Source organism: Neolamprologus brichardi, chromosome 6, assembly GCF_056152115.1.
Source record: "Neolamprologus brichardi isolate AB-2024 chromosome 6, ASM5615211v1, whole genome shotgun sequence".
Lineage (NCBI taxonomy): Eukaryota > Metazoa > Chordata > Actinopteri > Cichliformes > Cichlidae > Neolamprologus > Neolamprologus brichardi.
This window is the reverse complement of record NC_142109.1, coordinates 32066750-32087387: the sequence shown is the minus strand read 5'-3', so window position 1 is coordinate 32087387 and position 20638 is coordinate 32066750. Positions and strand designations below refer to the sequence as shown.

General features: G+C 40.3%; 2 protein-coding genes across 2 annotated transcripts; both read right to left on the bottom strand.

Annotated features, from left to right (window-relative positions):
- Positions 1 to 647: 647 nt before the first annotated feature.
- Positions 648 to 4456, bottom strand: LOC148102608 (perforin-1-like). The gene is made up of 2 exons (XM_087842625.1): positions 3921 to 4456; positions 648 to 1888 (listed from the first exon to the last, which is right to left on the bottom strand). Exons 1-2 carry the CDS (start codon positions 4454 to 4456, stop codon positions 721 to 723), a joined length of 1704 nt encoding a protein of 567 aa, XP_087698751.1. The 3' UTR covers positions 648 to 720.
- Positions 4457 to 14505: 10049 nt separating this feature from the next.
- LOC102783118 (perforin-1-like) lies at positions 14506 to 17299 on the bottom strand. The gene is made up of 2 exons (XM_006790572.2): positions 16764 to 17299; positions 14506 to 15679 (listed from the first exon to the last, which is right to left on the bottom strand). The coding sequence occupies exons 1-2, from the start codon at positions 17297 to 17299 to the stop codon at positions 14506 to 14508; spliced, it is 1710 nt and encodes a 569-aa protein (XP_006790635.2).
- Between the last annotated feature and the right edge of the window lie 3339 nt (positions 17300 to 20638).

Below are 20638 nucleotides of genomic sequence, written 5' to 3'. Positions count from 1 at the left end.
GAAGAGGATAAATTATTTTTTTATATATATATATAAGTCTGAATATTTCATTTTTTCTAATACAGAAAAGTAGTTTTCACACATGAACAGCAGCCCTGAACTTTTTTAGGCATTTGACAATTAAGATACACGTGAGACCAGAAATGAACCAGAAACGTACAACAAATGCTCAAGTCAAGAAATTTCTTTAAACAAGATATAATTCTGTCGTCTTACCCTGACAGTTGACAGCCAGCTCAGATCAATAGCTTCTGTCATCTGAAGTATGCTTAAGTACTAATGTAGAAGTGGAGACTTCATTGTGTTCTTTTCACAGATTTTATTTTTAACTGCTCTAACACCCACAGCAACAATGTGCACTAGTTTTCTTTCCCCTAACACCTCAAGCACATGGGGCAACTGTAGCTTGTGAAAACCTCTTGATGCATTACAGAAACCTACTAAACAGTAACACATTATTTTTTGAATAATTTAATGAAACACACACGTTGTCTTTGCTGATGCTTTATTGCTAGATTTTTGAACTAATATGGAAACGAAGCATAAAGAGTGCATTACAGTTTTGAGTTCTCGCAAGCATGCTTGAGTTCAAAAAATATTTTTGCACATAAAAGTCAAAGACAGAATGCCATGAAATACAAGCACATAGATATTCAGCATATTGTCAAATCCTTATTCTCTTATTGACTCATCTCTCATCAGTGACATTTAGCATTGAACTCACACATTTACTGACTCCTCATACTTATTCCCCATCTTTCCAAGAAGAACCCCATTTCTGGTATGAAAAACCTCAGCCAAAGACGGGCTCATGGCCGAGGGGATATACTCCTGACACTGGTTCCCACTAAGACTTGGTGCACACTCTACAATGTAGGAAAAGAAGAAGGTTCCATGTTTCAGCCTGCAGCTGTCGCTCACCTTCCCTGCTCGCAGATCAAATGAACACTTTCCTAATAGATCACTGTTCCAGTAAGTGTCCTCATCATACACGGCAAATGTAAGTTTGTTTTTCATGTTGATGGTGATGGTTCCAAACTCAAATGTTTCTCTCCATCTAGGGTTGTTATTGTTTCTTATAATATCAGTGCGCTTTTTCTGATCACCATATGTCACCTCCACTGAACCATCTGTCTGAGTCCACGTGTCACCATACAGACCCTTTGCATAAAGTTTGAACACCTTTAAGGTTGCAAAACCTTTCCCAGCAGGACAGCAGTTTGACTTGATGTTCTGGTTACTGTTGCAGACACAAGCACAAGGATCTCTTACGTTTGATCGGTGCCCAATCTTACAGGTTTCGGAACATTTCTTCAGCACTGCATTTTTCTTAATGTACTGCTCCACTTGTTGCTTCAGTCCCGTTCTGGCAGGATGATTTAATGGCAGTATGGTGTGTAGGGGTTTTAAGTTGTATTGGACCACATCAGGGATAGTTTTAAGAGAAATGAGCCAGTTTTTATAGACCGAGGGGTCAGATTGGCCTGCAAAGAGGATATCACCTCCATCAATATCTCCACCAATGGCTTCTGTGTGTCGTTCATTAAATGAACTGCTGAAACTTTGATTAGACCCTAACTTGTTTTTCTTTCTCTGACAGTGTTCATACTCTGCTTTAATACGGGCAGAATTTGCAAAAGTAGCTGAAGCTTCAACCGACAAACAGTCACTAACATCAGTATCTGTTAGTCCATTCATTGTAGCCATGCAGGTCCTGACAGCAGTGGTTGCTTTAATTTCACCTCCAAGAGACACTTGTGTGATGTAATGTGTTCCATAAGTGTCAATCAGATTGTGATATAATGGTGCAGTTTTAGACGAGTAAGGGGGAATATCCAAAGCCGACTTAAATTCTTGACTCAAAGGAGGACTTGTTGCCAGTCTGTAGCTGTGGAACAGAAAAGCATATAAATGCATTAATGTCTGAACCATTTTATTTGAATCACTTTAGATTTTCTTTCTATTAATTCAAAACAGAATCACAATACTAAACAGGTGTGTCAAACATCTGACCCACAGGTGAATCTGACCCAGTGTTTTGCACCAGGAAGCATTTTTTTTTTAAATCATTATGAAAAGATTGCATCTTTACTCAATCTTAACTACAGGAAAATCATCAGTTTTACTTCGTCTTACTGAAAAATGCATTAACCACGGCCAGAAATACTGAGGAACAATAATTAAGCTACAGACAGAAACAGGAAAAGCTCAGACTTAATGATCTGATTAGTAAAAGTATGATACAATGAATATGAAAATTTTCAGTATATCATTTCTTTACATTTGAAGATGTTTTTAATAGTTTTTTTATGTGATGGTTTGGCTGCTCCACCCCACATAAAGTGAAATTGGGTTATATATGGCACATACAGTACTGGGAAGGTCACCTTTAAAATGTATTCCACAGAATACAAAGTATATTTTGTAACATATTCATTGAGTAACGTATTCTGAATACTTTGGATTACTTAATATATTATCATGCTTTTTACAACTACATGAATGTACTATTGCTGTGTGATTTATTAGTATTACTGCAGGTTACTCGCCATACCAATACCAACTAGATTTTAGATTTTTAAATGTTAATATGAAATGAGTAACAGTAGGGTGGACATTAGGTAAGGCTGCACTTTTTGCAGCTCGTATAGAAAACTATTCTGCGCGTATATAAAACAGGTCCGCGGCTCCAAACCGTAGTAAAGGGACTTCTGGCTAATACGTCGGGTTCTGTGTCGGCTCGTGTCCGAAAACTCGCTTTACTTTCTTGTCTGGGTCAACTTTGCTAGCGAGAGACAGAGAGAGGCGTTGAAAGGCTGCTTCAACGGAGCTTATTGTTTCGGAGGAAAACACGAACACAGTGTACAGTCGAGTCTTAATAGCTTACTTACAACTGCGCTCGTCGGGCACTCTTTTAATTTTATATTTACATGCTTCCATCTCCCGTTTCTGGTCGGTGACAGCTCGTACTTTTTGACTCTCCTTTTTCCTCTCTCCCTCGCGCTCACAGACACATAACGGTTATAGCAGTGCATTCTCCCTGCAGCACGGACTACACTGCCCATGAGGCTACATTCTTTAGGGCTATGCCTGTAACACTCTGCCTATTGCCTTAATATTAAATACTTTTTTGAATAATGATTTTTAAAAATATGTCTTCATGACATTATGCGGGCCGCAAGTAGGGGTAACATGGGGCGCGGGGTTGAGACACAAGATTTTCAAGATTCACGATTCTTTATTTGTCACGTGCATGATTATACAGGTATAACACGCAGTGAAATGTGACCTGATACGCTCCTCGACTGTGCAAAGAAAAAAAAAAAGAGGGACAGACAGAACTTTATATACAGTGAATGAGTATATACAAAGAGGACATTATGTGCAGCAAGTGGGTGAGTTATGTAAATTATTTAAATATAAATAAAATAAAACAATGTGGAAGTTTACGGCTTGTGTACATTGCGTGGGAAAGGCGTTAAAGTGTCTTGTGCTTTAGCGAGGCCAAAAGGGTCAGGATGATATGAGAATGTGGTGATGAGTTCTGTCTCAGTCACTTAAAGATGATGGGGGGGCTGATTCAACACACAAGCAATAGAGCCTCTTAATGCGTGTTTTGTTTGGGAATTACCAAAAATAGGGCACAGCCTAACACATGAAACAGGAAAAGACCGTCGTTTACTCCATTTATTTCAACAAAGTAACTGTATTCTGAATACCACCTTTTAAACGGTAACTGAAATGGAATACAGTTACTCATATTTTGTATTTTAAATACGTAACGGCGGTACATGTATTCCGTTACTCCCCAACACTGGGCATATAATTACGAATTGCTTGACACCTCTGCTGTAAAATCAGATAAAACAAAAATTCTCAGTAAATTTTAAAAAAAGACAAATATCCACTGACATACTCACTTATAGAATTTACAGTTGATCGAATGGTGTAAGAAGGTGTAGCGGTCTTGTTTGGACTTTTTCATAGCAAAGGTGGAATCTCTTGAGTGAGAACCTCCAAAGCCAACCCCAACTGTTACTGAAGGATCTACCGGGATGTCAAGGCCAATTTTCCAGTTGTTGGATACAGATGATGTCGAGTCATTGACTAGAGTTTCAACAGAATCATAGACCACACTGGAGACCTTCAAACTGCACTTGGGCAGGGTTCTCCAGTCCACCACAGCAACAGGGACCTTCTGCTTCTCTCCATTCATGTATCTGTTCTGGTACATCTTACAAGTGCCATTTCCAATTTTCCATGTTTCAGTGTCGATCACATAGGCACCTTTTCTCTCCATCGTCACAATGTCAAAGCCTTCACCACCCAAGTTGTAACCAGGGACAAAGTGAGCCTTTTCACACTCCTGTGGTGTACCAATGAAGCTCACACTGGAAGGAAGGCACAGGGGACTCCATGCCCAACACAGGAGCAGGAGGTGCCACAGCTTTGCCATCTGAATGGAACAATGAGAAGAGGATAAATGTCTTTTTTTATATATATAAGTTTGAATATTTCATTTTTTCTGATACAGAAAAGTAGTTTTCACACATGAACAGCAGCCCTGACCTTTTTTAGGTATTTGACAATTAAGATACACGTGAGACCAGAAATGAACCAGAAACGTACAACAAATGCTCAAGTCAAGAAATTTCTTTAAACAAGATATAATTCTGTCGTCTTACCCTGACAGTTTACAGCCAGCTCAGATCAATAGCTTCTGTCATCTGAAGTATGCTAAAGTACTGATGTAGAAGTGGAGACTTCATTGTGCTCTTTTCACAGATTTTATTTTTAACTGCTCTAACACCCAGAGAAACAATGTGCACTGGTTTTATTTCCCCTCACACCTCAAGCACATGGAGCAACTGTAGCTTGTGAAAACCTCTTGATGCATTACAGAAACCTACTAAACAGTAACACATTCTTTTTTGAATAATTAAATGAAACACACACGTTGTCTTTGCTGATGCTTTATTGCTAGATTTTTTAAACTAATATGGAAACGCATCTCAAACAGGAGAAGTAGCTGTTTTTCCAGGTGTCAGTGGAATACCTGGCCCACATAATTGATGGGGCAGGGTTACACAAATCACCAGAAAATGTATGAGCCATTATGAAAACTCCAGCACCAAGTGATGTCAGCCAGTTACATTCTTTTCTGGGAATGCTCAACTATTATGGATGTTTCTTACCTGATTTAGCTACAGTCCTCAACCCACTGAAGGAGCTGCTCAGTAAAGAGAGGAAATGGCAGTGGACATCAGCCTATGAGTCAGCTTTCCAGAAAGCTAAAGAACGTCTAGCATCACCGGAAATACTCGCCCACTATAATCCTGAACTGCCTCTCCGTCTGGCGTGTGACGCTTCACCATATGGAGTTGGAACCATGCTCTCACACATCATGCCTGATGGCCAAGAAAGGCCAACTGCTGATGCTTCACGAAGTCTCAACAAAACCGAACGAAACTGTGCTCAGATTGAGAAGGAGGCATTGGCGATAGTTTTAGGAGTATGCAGGTTTCTCCAGTATCTCCATGGTAAGTTCACCTTACTCACTGATCATTGCCCACTGACCTCCATTCACTGTCCATTCACTGTCCACTGAAAGGTACACCATCAATGGTAGCAGCGCGAATGCAGTATTGGGCACTCCTTCTGCCAGCACATAATTACACCTTGCAGTACCAGGAAGGTGTGCATCATGCCAATGTTGATGGACTGTCACGTTTACCTTTGCCTCTTGCACATAAAGAGAAATGGGGAGCAGTAGAGGTATTCTAACCATCTCAACTGGACACATTACGAGTCAGTGTTGCTGAGATCAGACGTGACACTGTGTCTGATGTCACTTTGTCTCGTGTCCTGGAAATGGTAACAACTGGACGTTTCCCAGCTGTAAAAGACGCAGATCATGAGCTGTCACCCTATCTGCTGCGCAGACAGAAACTCATTATACAGCAGAGATGCCTCATGTGGGGCGTGGGAGTGGTTGTGCCACCTAAGCTGCCACTCTCGTCAGCGTTTGCAAAAAGAGCCTGGGTTAGCGCCCTTGCACCCTTGGTTGTGTCCTTCCTGTCTGTGGGAATGGATCCATGTGGAATTTGCGGGTCATATGTACCTGGTTGTGGTGGATGCACATTCCAAGTGGCCCAAGGTGCATATTATGGATCGCACCACAGTCGGTAAAACCATACAAGTCTTTTTAGTTGCTATGGTATTCCTCACATCCTGGTGAGTGATAACGGACCACAGTTCTGTTCTGAGTAATTCAGGGTGTTCCTGAAAGCTAATGGAGTCAAACATATCCACTCTGCGCCATACCATCCTGCCACTAATGATTTGGCTGAGCGTTTTGTGCAGACATTCAAGCATGCATTGAAAGCTTCCAGGGGTACAGCACCTGTGCAGCAACAACTTGACACGTTCCTCTTGACGTACCGCAACACCCCCATGCAACAAGAAATGCCAGCTATGTTGTTCATAGGACACAAGCAGCACTCTCGCCTGGATTTTCTGAAGCCCAGTGTGGCCGGAGCAGTGCGTCACAGGATGCTCAACAACAGTGCCGACAACAACACTCCAGGGACAGACGGTTCACTGTTGGCAAGCCGGTCTTGGTGTGTGATTATAGGAAAGGAGAGAACAAGTGGACGCACGGTGTCATATTGGAAAAGATTGGGCCAGTGTCATACAAAGTGAATGTGGGAGCACAAGGAGTGTGGAAACGTCATGTGGATCAGATGCTGACATGTCCTGAGACAGTATCTCAGCAGGTTGCACTGGATCCTCTGACAGGCACTCTTCACCCTCCTGCCCTCTGCGAGATGCAACAGGAGTCACCGGACTAAGACCACCAGCTACCAGTACAGCTTCTTCCCTACAGCTGTCAGACTCATCAGAATCATTTAACAATGAGAGGAGATTAAATTACATGAACAAAAGGGAAGTTAAACAGTGCAAAATTCCATTCCAGCTTTCTTAGGGCAAGAGGCAGGGTACACCCTGGACAGGTCGCCAGTCTGTCACAGGGCTAACACATAGACACAGACAACCATTCACACTCATATTCAAACCCATAAGTAATTTAGAGTTACCAATTAACTTATCCCCACTAACTGCATGTATTTGGACTGTAGGAGGAAGCCGGAGTACCCAGAGAGAACCCACGCAAACACAGGGAGAACATGCAAACTCTACACAGACCCTGGACTGATGGACCTTCTTGCTATGAGACAACAGTGCTAACCACCATGCTGCCCCCCAGTGTAAACGTAAACACCGAAAATATCCACTATACCTCACCCAAAGTTCCTGTCTTTTCTGACTACATTTGATTTTGCTCATGTGAAGTATGTGCAGGTAACATTTGAATTCATAGCTAGCGAGCTGTCAACATATATCCTGCTTCTTCCGCACTCTATCCAGGCAGCTTTGTCTACTTTGATATTCTAATGTACATGAATCCTCAAGAGTGAAGAAGCAGTCACCATGTCAGCCTGGCTACAGTGCTGAAGAGAAACCTGGGGTTGTTCTTATTTTCTTTAATCAGTGATGAATGGCAAGGTGTAGCTTTACAGGGGGGTTTATTTTATAAAGCAAGAAACTCTTTTTCCAGTGTAGATAAGATAAGATAAGATAACCTTTATTAGACCCAAATTTGTTGTAGACCTTCTGAATTACTCAGACACCATCTCCTCTCCAGCTAATGGGTTATCTGCTTTAAGATGTGAGTACAAGAGTTACACCAGCAAGCCAAGTACTTCTGATTCAAGGCTTTCAAATTCTGAGGAGCTAAATATGATGTAAATTATAAGTAAATAAATATGATGATCAACTAGTAAATAATTTACTAACAGGGACTGTGAGGGAGATTATATCTCTCGGCCGTCCTCAGAACACTTTGGTGTTCCCCCGGATAAGCCACATTTCTAGAAATAAGAGTTGCTCCCTCCAAGTGGGATGGAAGCTGTCTCTAATAACAAAACATAAAAAGTTTTGCAGTTACCTATAAAGCCTGTGTCATTTTTTGGACACAACTCAGGCAGCCAGCAATTTAAGTAGAACATTTGGCTAAACATGTTACTCCTTGTAAACTATTAGGAACATATAATATTTCACGATTACAAAATAAACTGTAAGGAGTTGAATTTTAAAAAAACTCTTGTTTTGCATAGTTTTGTCACATTAACCATCTTATCTAGTTTCTACTGGTCATGCAGTGACTTTGTGCCCCTCCACTGGAGCATGACCAATATTTTCAGAGCCACTACACTAAAGTATTAAACAAACGGCAAAGAGAAAATCATATGGAACAAAGGACTTGATGGTCTTACCTTGACAGCTGACAGAAAGCTTTGGTCAGTACCTTCTATTATCTTACCTAGAGGGTAGTGAAGATGAAAGAGTGAAGTTTAGGTTGCACCAGGCTCCTTTATACCTCACAAATTTAAAACCCACAATCACGTGTTTTACCTGGTTCACACCAATATCACACATGGGGGAACTGTTTTGTTGTGGCTTGTTAATATGTTCCAGTAAGTAAAGACAGTCACGCACGTGAGAAAGAAAATGTTCTCAGGAGTGTACAAAATCCTGTGGAAAAGAATATGTACACCCCTTGTAAAACCACTTTGAGCAGCAAATTCTTGCAGTAATCATTTCATATATGGCTTTAATGGTCCTTAACACCATTGTGGAGGAGTTGTGGCTCATGCATATTTATATAATTGTTAGCTATGGTTAGGTATGAAGTCTGCAACAATAGTAGGGCACAATCAAAACTGAAGTTCTTTATTAGTCTCAGAAAAAAACGTTTTGTGAGTGTTGGGGAAACAGTGATTAGCAGAAAAGCATTTAGCCAACATATGAGAATTGCTCATCAAAGTACCTCAAACTCAGCACTGCACATTCTTAGCAATCCACAAACAGTTATCCATATAGGCAAAGAACAAGAAAGATTGACAGGAAATAGAGACCCTTTTACAAACATAGAATATCAGACTTTGAAACATCTAAGTTTCATCTTTTAAAAATAATTATTAATCCGAGCCTCACGTAAGTGTAAAGCTCAACCAAGTTTCCTATCTGAAAGTGTTCGCAGGTCCTCCCACCGTCACCACTGCAACTTGCTCAGAACTTTGCGGGTCTTTAAAGTAGGTCAGTGCCTCGAGAGGTGACAAGAGGCTTTTAAATTAGATTAGTCATGACCTAACTGCGTTATAATTGAATGATTATCTATCGAACACTTTTTTACTTCTTCTTCTTTTTAACCTGTGACGTGATACGTGTATTTAAACGTAAACTGGTTTAGAATTTACTACCATTAAAATCTAGACTGAGGTAATCTCAACGGCCAGCAGCCGACTGTCCGTGACGGGCTGAGAATCACATTAACCTGCCGTGAACAGCAATGAAATAACGAACGCAGGAATAAACTGACGGATCTCTCCGAATCTGTCATAAACACGTCTCTGGTTGCAGCAGGTCATGACACGTCTACCTGCTCTTCTACTATATAACGTAACATATAATATTTAGATAATCAAAGATTAGTTTTGCTGGTGTGGCGGAGGCGTGGTCTCTGGCCTGCTGCAGAGGAGGGGTGACGCAGTGAGGTCGCAGGGCGGGAAGAACAGGTGTGCAGGAAAGAAGTCGGTGGCAGCCATCCAGTGTGTCTGCGTGCTGAACTGAAAGGCTAAAAAACCGCAGTCCATGTTGTCACAAATAAAAAGGCTGTTGCTCACCTCAACCTGACACCGGTGTGTGCGTGTGTTTCGCGGGTCTTGTGGATATTCCCAGATGTGTGTGTTATGTGGTTTGGATAACTTTCCTACCAGATTCCATTCACTCGCAATATGGCATATTCTTGTATAGTTATTGTTTTTAATTTACTTCTTTTCTGTTGATGTTACAGTAAGTTGACCTTTCAACTACTAATGTTTCGATGTGCAGTGAAAATCAGATATTGTGAGGCCCTCTGCATCAAATAGGTTTAGCCTACACAGATAACAGTCTGGTGCAACTGAGTTGATGGGAAGGACTCATATAGTTAAAGCTGAGCAACAAAGGCCACAGAAACCCTTTCTGTGCCAGGCTGACCTGGGTGAATAGACAGCTCTGTAGGATCATGTTCTGTATGCATCGAACCTTTTAACACAAAATATACTTAAATGTATAAGTTACATTTTGCACTGAATGTTCTGACTGTATTCTGTGACCATGTAGATAAATTGTGTTTCTAAATGATTTTATGATTGTTATTTACCTTTGTAAAAAGCCATGCAGACTGCTGTTGTACTGTGTTATTGTTTGGCCCCTTTACAAAGGCGAATTAAAACCTCACAAACACAACTGGTTCACATGTGAATGGATTTACTTCACATTTCCAAAATAAGCTTCAAACATTTGACCCACAGGCCAACTGCTGGCTTTGTAAAGTGGACAGTTTCAGAGAAGGAGGGCAACAATTTTTGCTTCTCAGTGTTTTGAAACCAGGAAGAATGATCTTGCAAGTCATTATAAGATCACATCATGAGTGAATCTCATCATCAGCTTTACATCCTTCTTACTTGGGCGATCGTGGCTCAAGAGTTGGCAGTTCGTCTTGTAATCAGACTTGTTGCTGGTTCAAGCCCCAGCTCCAAGTCTCTGTCGTTATGTACTTGGGCAAGACACTTCACCCATTGCCTACTGGTGGTGGTCAGAGGGCCCGGTGGCGCCAGTGTCTGGCAGCCTCGTCTCTGTCAGTGCGCCCAAGGGTGGCTGTGGCTACAATGTAGCTTGCCATCACCAGTGTGTGAATGGGTGGATGACTGAATGTGTAAAGCGCTTTGAGGTCATTAGCGTATAAATGATGACACTGGACGCAGCGTGTTCGGGTGATGTCTTCCAACTTTACTCGTAACCCGGAAGCTCCCCCCACGCACAGCCTTATGGGAACAGTAGTCTACCGCTACACCTCCTCCTTTTAGCTAAAGACATACTTCATAATGACTCAAACAGCTCACTAGAACAGAAATGGGGAGCATCATGAAATGTGAAAATTATACACATCCCTCATTTGTTCACTTACATTTAAACGAAACACATTATTGTAAACATCTCTAACAGCTTAACCCATCTTTGAATAGGGCATGAATGGATAACTTCAGAGAATTACACATTCAGTCTTTCAGGGGGTCTCACCACTCGACCAGATCTGGTAATAGTCCCTGTTGGTCTGAGGTGGCTCCTATTTCTCCTCAGAAAACCCCTGTCTGTCTCTACCACATAGGATCTGGGAGCACTGGCAGGTCCAACTACTGCTCCAGTACTTCCTTCAGTGGTAATCCACACTTTCTGTCCTGACGATAGTTCCGGAAGCGGTCTGACTCTATGTCTGCGGTTGTAGTGTTTTGCCTGCTCACGCCTCCCCTCCTCATCTTTTTTGCGAAAAGCCTGTAGGTCAGGCCACTTTGGCACCAGCTTTGCCACAGCTTGTGGCAGCGTGTTTGGGTGATGTCTTCCAACTTTACTCGTAACCCGGAAGCTCCCCCCACGCACAGCCTTATGGGAACAGTAGTCTACCGCTACAATTAGGGACTAGTAAAGCGCTATACAAATATAGGCCATTCACTGACAAACACATTATCCAAAAAGAAACAGGAAGAACTCAAATATGTTCATTTACTTTATAAAGTATCATTCATTAAATGTCAAAGTTTTCAGCAATAGTACTTCATTGCAGTTAAAGAAGGTTTTTTTTAATAGTTTTTTGTTATAGTTCGACTGCTCTATCCCGCGTAAATTCACACTGGGTTGTATGTGACCCATGAAGTAAAACTCAAAGTGAACTTTATTGTCATCTCTGCCATGTAAATGTATGCAAAGAGACAAATTATAAAGCTCCAGGTTTACACATAGTGCAAATGGCAGGATACTGTGCTCTAAAATAGAGAATAAGTAGAAACAGACAAAGATACAAAATATCAATACAAACTTAAACTGTATGGTTAGTCTGCAGTAAACTCCAACACAGACAGTATAGAATGATGCTTGTATTGATCAGCCATGTCCTGAGTTTATGTACCGTACTCTGCAAGACACAAATGAAGTGGACAGTTGTAACTTATATGAGCTACACAGTTACAAATTTGCAGTACGTGAAAGTGTAATACAGAAGAAGCAGCGTAGTCTGAATATAAAATGCAATGTCTGAAACTTGAATAGATATGAACATGACAGATGCAGTTTATATTCTAAGCAGACAGCCCTGCAAAGAAGCAGGAGGTGCTGCAGCTTTGCCATCTGTATGGAACCATTTAAGAATGAGAAGATATGAAATGACATGGATAAAAAAACAAAAATAACAAAAGTTAAACATTCTTAACTTTTTACCAATACATTAAAGCAGTTTTCACACATGCACTGCAGCTCTAAACCTTTTCACACATTACTTACTGGAGACGCACGTGTGAACAATTGTGCAAATCAAGAATGTTTTAAAAATGACAGCATTTTGTAGTATTACACTGACGGTGAATAGCAGGCTCTGATCGATAGAGCAGCATAGATCTATTATTCGACCTATGCTTTACTAACTGACCTAGAAGTGGAGCCTTGAGTCTGCTGTTGTCACAGATTTTGTTTTTAACTACTTTAAAACCCACAAATGCGTGTTCTAGTTTTACTTCCTTCACACCTAAAACAAACTGGGGCAACTGTTCTTTGTCATGAATTCTTAATGCATTACACCCACTGAACAAATACATGTAAATATTTTAGCTGTTTGTAGCTCCATTAGTTACATTTCTCTCTTTTAATCTTTTGACAACTGCCAGGTTATCTATAGGTTAAGTCTATATCAGGGAATCTTCTTATCCCATATATTAGTCTGTTTATTGTATCATATATGTGACACGCTTTAGCACATTCTATGTAAGATTTCACAGGAAAGCCTTCTTTGCAATATTACACAAATGCCACAAATGAAGACAATGTTTTTGAATACATAAATGAAACACAAGTGTTTTCTTTACTGATGCTTTATTGCTAGATTCTGGAACAAAGAAGAAAGAAGCATGAAAAGTGTAATTCTTCTCACAAGTGTGTTTGTTTGTCAAACACAGAATGTCATGTAGCACAAGCAAACAGATATCCAGTAGGGGAGACTGGGGACAGCTGTAACATTTTTTACATTTCTGTCTGTAAATTGGAGCTCTTTTAAGGTAGTGGATTCAAAATGTAATGCAAAGTATTTACATGTCTCTGCTATTAAATAGTACAGCTATTTTCTCTGCAGCACAATTACCCATTGCATGGTATGGTCTCAAACACAAAGAGTGAAATGTTACAATTAACCCCATAGTCTGGGTTAGTTGTAACATATCCTGGGGTGAAATGTAACACAATGAAATAAGGGTACTGACAAAACATTAACATGTAATCTTTTTTATTCAGCACATGAATGCACTTAGAGCCATTTATGTAGCCATATGTGTGTGTGTGTGTGTGCGTGCGTGCGTGCGTGCGTGCGTGGCAGAATGCAGAAATCTAGCTTTTGAACATATTCCAACGCCCCAAAAAAGAAAAAAAAATATGGAATTTTCTGCAACTGGATATTTCATTAATTTTGGTTGAGTTGAGTTCCTTGAGTTTGGCCTCATTGGTTCAGTGGGCATTGTAACCTACAACTCTTGCACCAACTTTTGAACATAACAATGAAGCTGAAAAAATGTAGTTGTGCACCAGCATTGCAATTCCATTACTTTTTTTCATGGCTTACCTTGGTGTGGTTTGCAAAGTGCCTCAGAAAGATGAGGAAATCTGTTTCTTGCACTCATCCGGATTTATTTCCACTACCAATACTTCCTACTGGTCCATCTCTGACACAGTGGTCTGCATAATGTATGTGTGGGAACACAAACAGTGTTTGTGCTGCCAATGCCATTAACTGCATATACAAAGGTGACCAATGAACCTCTCTCTGCTGCATGTAATTGCCCCAACTTGTTTAATATAAGTTAAAGAAATAATGTGGTAAGTAGTAACATCTGCATTATTGTTACAACTAACCCAGACTGTTGCTGTTACAACTGACCCAGACTCCTATAGCCATGAACTACCTAACATTACAGCCAACGGCTAAAACATTAGCACTAAAGACCTACACAGAATATATCCCCATAGACATACAAATAACATAATTTAAGTTTGATGAGTTTAACTGCAAAGCAGATAATGCTATTAGAAATTGAAATAAAGTAAAAAAAAAACAACAACTTACTTTTTGGCATACAAATTACTTTTTTTCTTATTAAATTGTCTGTGTTTGACAAAATGTGCTGATTTTTCACATGTGATAGAAGAACTGAATTGGGCATGTACAGGATGAATCACATCATTTGAAACTTAGCCCTGATTGGAGAAACTGGAAGTGTTACAACTGGCCCACGTTACAACTATCCCCAGTCTCCCCTACATAATCATCTCCCACTGACTCATTTCCTAACGATGACATTTGGTTTAAAATCCCTCATTTACTGGCTTCTCATACTTATTCCCCATCTTTCCAAGAAGAACCCCATTTCTGGTGTGGAAAACCTCAGCCAAAGACGGGCTCATGGCCGAGGGGATATACTCCTGACACTGGTTCCCACTAAGACTTGGTGCACACTCTACGATGTAGGAAAAGTAGAAAGTCCCATGATTCAGCATGCAGCTGTCGCTCACCTTCCCTGCTCGCAGATCAAATGAACACTTGCCTAACAGATCACTGTTCCAGTAAGTGTCCTCATCATACACAGCAAATGTAAGTTTGTTTTTCATGGTGATGGTGATGGTTCCAAACTCAAATGTTTCTCTCCATCTAGGGTTGTCATCATTACTTATAATATCAGTGCGCTTTTTCTGATCACCATATGTCACCTCCACTGAACCATCTGTTTGACTCCAGTCATCACCATACAGACCCTTTGCATAAAGTTTGAACACCTTTAAGGTTGCAAAACCTTTCCCAGCAGGACAGCAGTTTGACTTGATGTTCTGGTTACTGTTGCAGACACAAGCACAAGGATCTCTTACATTTGATCGGTGCCCAATCTTACAGGTTTCTGAACATTTTTTCAGCACTGCATTTTTCTTAATGTACTGCTCCACTTGTTGCTTCAGTCCCGCACTGGCAGGATGATTTAATGGCAGTATGGTGTGTAGGGGTTTTAAGTTGTATTGAACCACATCAGGGATAGTTTTAAGAGAAATGAGCCAGCTTTTATAGACCGAGGGGTCAGATTGGCCTGCAAAGAGGATATCACCTCCATCAATATCTCCACCAATGACCTCTGTGCGTCGCTCATTAAATGAACTGCTGAAAGTTTGATTAGACCCTAACTTGTTTTTCTTTCTCTGACAGTGGTCAATTGTGGCATTAATACTGGCAGAATTTGCAAAAGAAGCTGAAGCTTCAACCGACAAACAGTCACTAACATCAGTATCTGTTAGTCCATTCATTGTAGCCATGCAGGTCCTGACAGCAGTGGTTGCTTTAATTTCACCTCCAAGAGACACTTGTGTGATGTAATGTGTTCCATAAGTGTCAATCAGATTGTGATATAATGGCGCAGTTTTAGAGGAATAAGGGGGAATATCCAAAGCCGACTTAAATTCCTGACTCAAAGGAGGACTTGTTGCCAGTCTGTAGCTGTGGAACAGAAAAGCATATCACAGAAAAGTGAATCACCTTAGATTTTGTTTCCTTTAAGTCAAATCATAATATTTTATTAATCCCAAAGGAAATGGCAGCAAACTATTAAGAAACAGTGTTGTCAAACATATGACTCACTGGCCAATCTGATCCAGTGGATGGCTTAGCAAAGTATAGAGACTGGGAGCAGGAGGGCATCATTTTTAGCTTTTCACAGTATATTGCACCAGGGAGCATTGTCTTTAAAATCATTATGGTAAGTTTGCATATTGAGTTCATGTCAACTAGATGTTCGTCATCCGTTTTACATCATATCTGCCAAATACATTAACCATTACCAGCCACATTGAGGAACAATAATTAATCCAAACACAGAAACAGGGAAAACTCAAACTTAACGATGTGCTTCTATAACTGTGAACATTTTTTATATATAATAGGGCTTTTTTACGCTGAAGTTTTTTTCTGTAATGGTTTACATACTTAAAATTAAAATAGGCTATATGTGACACATAATTGAAAATCTGTTTGACGCCACATAAATTCAGATGAAAAAAAATTGTTATTATTTAAAAAAGTGCCTTTCTGTCACTAAAAAATATATATTTATCCATAACACAAAATTTAGAGTTATTTTATCGAAATTTAGAATAAAAGTAGCTTGAAATTTTGACTTACTTTTCTCAAAATTTGGAGTTATTAACTCCAAATTTTGAGCCAGCACTGCCAATCAGTCATCTACGTGAATGATGTCATTTCCTTGTTACCCGTAAGCTGAAGCCCTCAGCTACAAATGCTACAGCTAAGCTACCAGTATTACAGTCAGTCATGAATGCACAAATTGCTGATTATTTTCAGCGTGGCTTCACAAATTATGAAATCCTTGTGTTATTAGATGAATCACATGGTGTTACTATCAGCAAACATACTCTCGAAAGCGCCGATTTGTTGCGATCCAGTTTTGAGTGAGCATTCCACGTAGATTACTGATTGGCAGAGCTAACTCGAAATTTTGAGTTACATTTCTCAAAATTTTGAGTTTCGGAAACAGGCTTCCATAAATATTCCCTGACATACTCACCCATAGAATTTACAGTTGATGGAGTGGTGTAAGAAGGTGTAGCGGTCTTGTTTTGACTTTTTCATGGCAAAGGTGGAATCTCTTGAGTGAGAACCTCCTAAGCCAACCCCAACCTTTGCTGAAGGATCTACCGGGACGTCAAGGCCAATTGTCCAGTTGTTGGATACAGATGATGTCGAGTCACTGACAAGAGTTTCAACAGAATCATAGACCACACTGGAGACCTTCAAACTGCACTTGGGCAGGGTTCTCCAGTCCACCACAGCAACAGGAACCTTCTGTTTCTCTCCATTCATGTAACGGTTACGGTACATTCTACAGTTACCATTTCCAGTCTTCCATGTTTCAGTGTCGATCACATAGGCACCTTTTCTCTGCATCGTCACAATGTCAAAGCCTTCACCACCCAAGTTGTAACCGGGGACAAAGTGAGCCTTTTCACACTCCTGTGGTGTACCAATGAAGCTCACACTGGAAGGAAGGCACAGGGGACTCCATGCCCAACACAGGAGCAGGAGGTGCCACAGCTTTGCCATCTGAACGGAACAATGTAAAGAGATTAAATGATGATTAAACTTTAAATATAAAAAAATGACCAATATAATAGACTATTTTTCAAATGTTCACTTCACCCCCAAATAATTTGTCATTTCGCAGTGAAGATGTATGTGAAACCAGAAATCACACAGTTGAACTTTTGTGTCTATGTAAGATAAATGCAGGTAACAGTTTGATGAATTTCTGGCTCACGAGTGGTCAACCTATATCCTGCCTCAGTACCTACCTCACTCTACCCTGGCAGCTCTTTAAATTAAAACAAACAGTGGTAAAGTTGTGTTTATTGTGATTTTCTATTGTACCTGTGCATACTAAAGTGAAGTACCAGTTCTTATTTAGCACAGTAAAGATACAAAAAGAGACTAAGAGAAATGTTAAAGTAGACCACTGCAAAACAATGTGATATAAAAGAAAAAAAAGATAAAAATTGTTTGCTTTTCATAATCTGGTGAGAAGTTGAGTACACTTTGAAAACATTTAGACAGACTTCACTGTCCTAAAAAAATTCCAGAAAACAAATGCTGCTAAGATATCTTTAAAAAAATCTAATTTCTCCACATTCATAAAGTGTGGGCATGCAAACAACAATTTATAGATAAAAGGCTATTAAACTTGTTAACCTTGCATGTAATCATTCTTAAAGAAAAGGACTTGGTGGTCTTACTTTGACAGTTGACCGCAGGCTTTGGTTAGTACAGTCTATGATCTGATCTAGACTGTTGTACAGATGAAGACGTTGAGTTTTTATACTGAACATATATGCGCACCAGTTTTACTTCCTTCACACATATTTAATGTGTGTGGAAACTATTGCTCTTTACACATTATTGAAATAAAACAAAGCTTAAGTACACCCATTGTGAAATCCTCCTTACCAGCAATATCTTGCAGTTATGCAGATATTGCAGCACTCAACAGCATTTCAGTCCTCTGAGTTCTGAACTGGGCCTTGATTCTTTTTTTTTTTCAGCCAAACTGTGCTTTGGATTATTGTCCTGCTGCAAGACCAAGTTTCGGTGGATTTAGGTGTCAGACTAACTTTGGTATACAAATAAGTTCATGGTCGATTCAGTGATTGCAAGACGCCTGAATGCTGTGGATGCAAAACAAGCACAAATCATCACCCAAACAAATTTGCTAGAACATCCACTCCTAGGAAGATTGTGCCATTGTGTTAATATACACCTGAATGCTGCAGACCAGCCCAAACTGCCAAATCCTCTGCTTCTATACACGTGGCCAGACATGCTGATAAACAGTTAATCAAGTGCACTGGATTATCAGCACCCGGCCGTTACTTACCTTGCATTCCTATGGAAGTAGTAACGGTGTCGTTTTTGATCAGCCTGCAGAGCCCCATGACAGCTTTGCTTTTGTCAGCAAAATTATATAATAATTTCTTACAAACTATTTTAAGAATTTATTATATAAAATGTATTATATAGAATTACAAATTTTAGATAATAAAATCTTACTAAGGAGAAAAGTTTATTTATTAAATGTGCAACAATAACAAGGCACAATCAAAACGCCACTTCTTCATCTGTACTAGAATCTAGGTCTAGTCAGTTTTGGGGCAACGATAATTAGCAGAAAAACTTTTAGCCAAAATATGAGAACTTTGTCACTCATCCAAGTGACTTCTTCAGTCTCAGCTGACTGCAGGTTTCCCCAACCTTTACATGTCTATAGATGAGAATACCCTTCAAAAGGTGTTTGAATTCACTGAGAAAAGCATGAAAAGTTTAAGACCAGGCAACAAAGGAAATTTGACTTACTTGCTGTGTGGTGGAAACCAAAGCAAAATACAGAGTGTGTCCTCAGAGGACGAAAGAGAGAAGTATGCCACACTGAGGATGGGGACAAGTGGGTAAAAAATTTGTCTGACAGACAATTCACCCAAGCAGAGAAAAACATCCTTGCAAAAGGATTGAACTTTGCTGTGACACCAAGATAAATCCAGCTAGTGGAACCGATCACAGGCACAGAAACAGCAACAAAATTGCAGACATGGAAGCAGAGCAACTGCGGACGAAAGCATCCAACATCAGCATGGAGGAGAGGTAGGCACTCACATCACTTAGTAATGACAATAACATTATCGTCCTTCTGGCAGACAAGAGTAGGTGTACGCTTTTGCCAAACCAGAAAGGCTATCATGAGAAAATGTTATCGCTGCTCAGTGACAAAAATATGAGCCCCTGAAACAAGACCCAGGAGGTGGTTACAGGAAGAAGGTGATAGCAGTTAGAAGAAGACAATACTATGGACCAGACCTCATACCACAGGCTATACCCAGGGGAAGCTACACCAAGTCTGTATGGTTTACCGAAGATACATAAACAGGGTGTACCTTTAAGACCAATTGTCTTCGTGATCAACTTGGTCACCCAAGTTTCTGTCTTGGATCTTCAACCTGCTGGTAGGCAGCTCTAAACACCACAACCAGAACACCTTGGATTTTGTTGAGAAGGGAAGTGATATCATTATGGAGGCAGATGAAATATTGGTCTTGTATGATGTTACATGTCTGTTCACTTGTGTTCCAGTCACTGAAGCAGTGGAGGTAGTTTGTAAGAGATTGGCACCAACCAAGTGTGTTTGCTCTTGGAACTGTGTCCGAATCCCTCCAATGTCCAAGGGTCAGTACTACAGGCGTGTAGTACATGGTGTGCCATGGGTTCCTCAGTTTCACCTATAGTGGCCAACTTGTACATGGAAGAAGTGGAAAAGAGGGCTTTGTTATCCTACCCTGGAACACCATCAAGTCATTGGTTCAGGTATGTGGATGACACCTGGGTAAAAAATCAAATCTCAGGACGTACTGCAATTCACAGATAACATTAATTCGGTGGACCAACACATCAACTTCACTAGGAAGGATATGAAAAATGACATGTTAGCCTTCTTAGACTCTGAGATTTCTATCAGTAATGGGGGACATTTAAGAGTTGATGTGTACCGTAAACCAACATATTCAGAACAGTATTTAAGGTTTGACTCTCATCATCCACTGGAGCACAAACTGGGTGTCATCAGGACGCTACAACACAGAGCGAACACCCTCCAGTCTATTGTGCAGTCTATTCACACCTATTCCAATGTAACTCCACCCCACTGCACAAAGCAAGTTCCATAAAAACATGGATGAGCATGTTTGGTGTGGAAGAACTTGACGGGCCTATACAGAATCCTGACCTCAATCTGATAGAACACCTTTGGGATGAAATAGAGTAAGCCAGGTCTTCTTGCCCGACATCAGTCTGACCTCACAAATGCTCTTCTTGAACAATGGCCACAAGAGCTGATGCTGTTAT

Coding starts and splice junctions, on each gene's coding strand:
- LOC148102608 (XM_087842625.1), bottom strand. CDS start 4,456: ATGGCAAAGCTGTGGCACCTCCTGCTCCTGTGTTGGGCATGGAGTCCC. Junction 1,889..3,920: donor ATCAACTGTAAATTCTATAA/GTGAGTATGTCA, acceptor TCTGTTCCACAG/CTACAGACTGGCAACAAGTC.
- LOC102783118 (XM_006790572.2), bottom strand. CDS start 17,299: ATGGCAAAGCTGTGGCACCTCCTGCTCCTGTGTTGGGCATGGAGTCCC. Junction 15,680..16,763: donor ATCAACTGTAAATTCTATGG/GTGAGTATGTCA, acceptor TCTGTTCCACAG/CTACAGACTGGCAACAAGTC.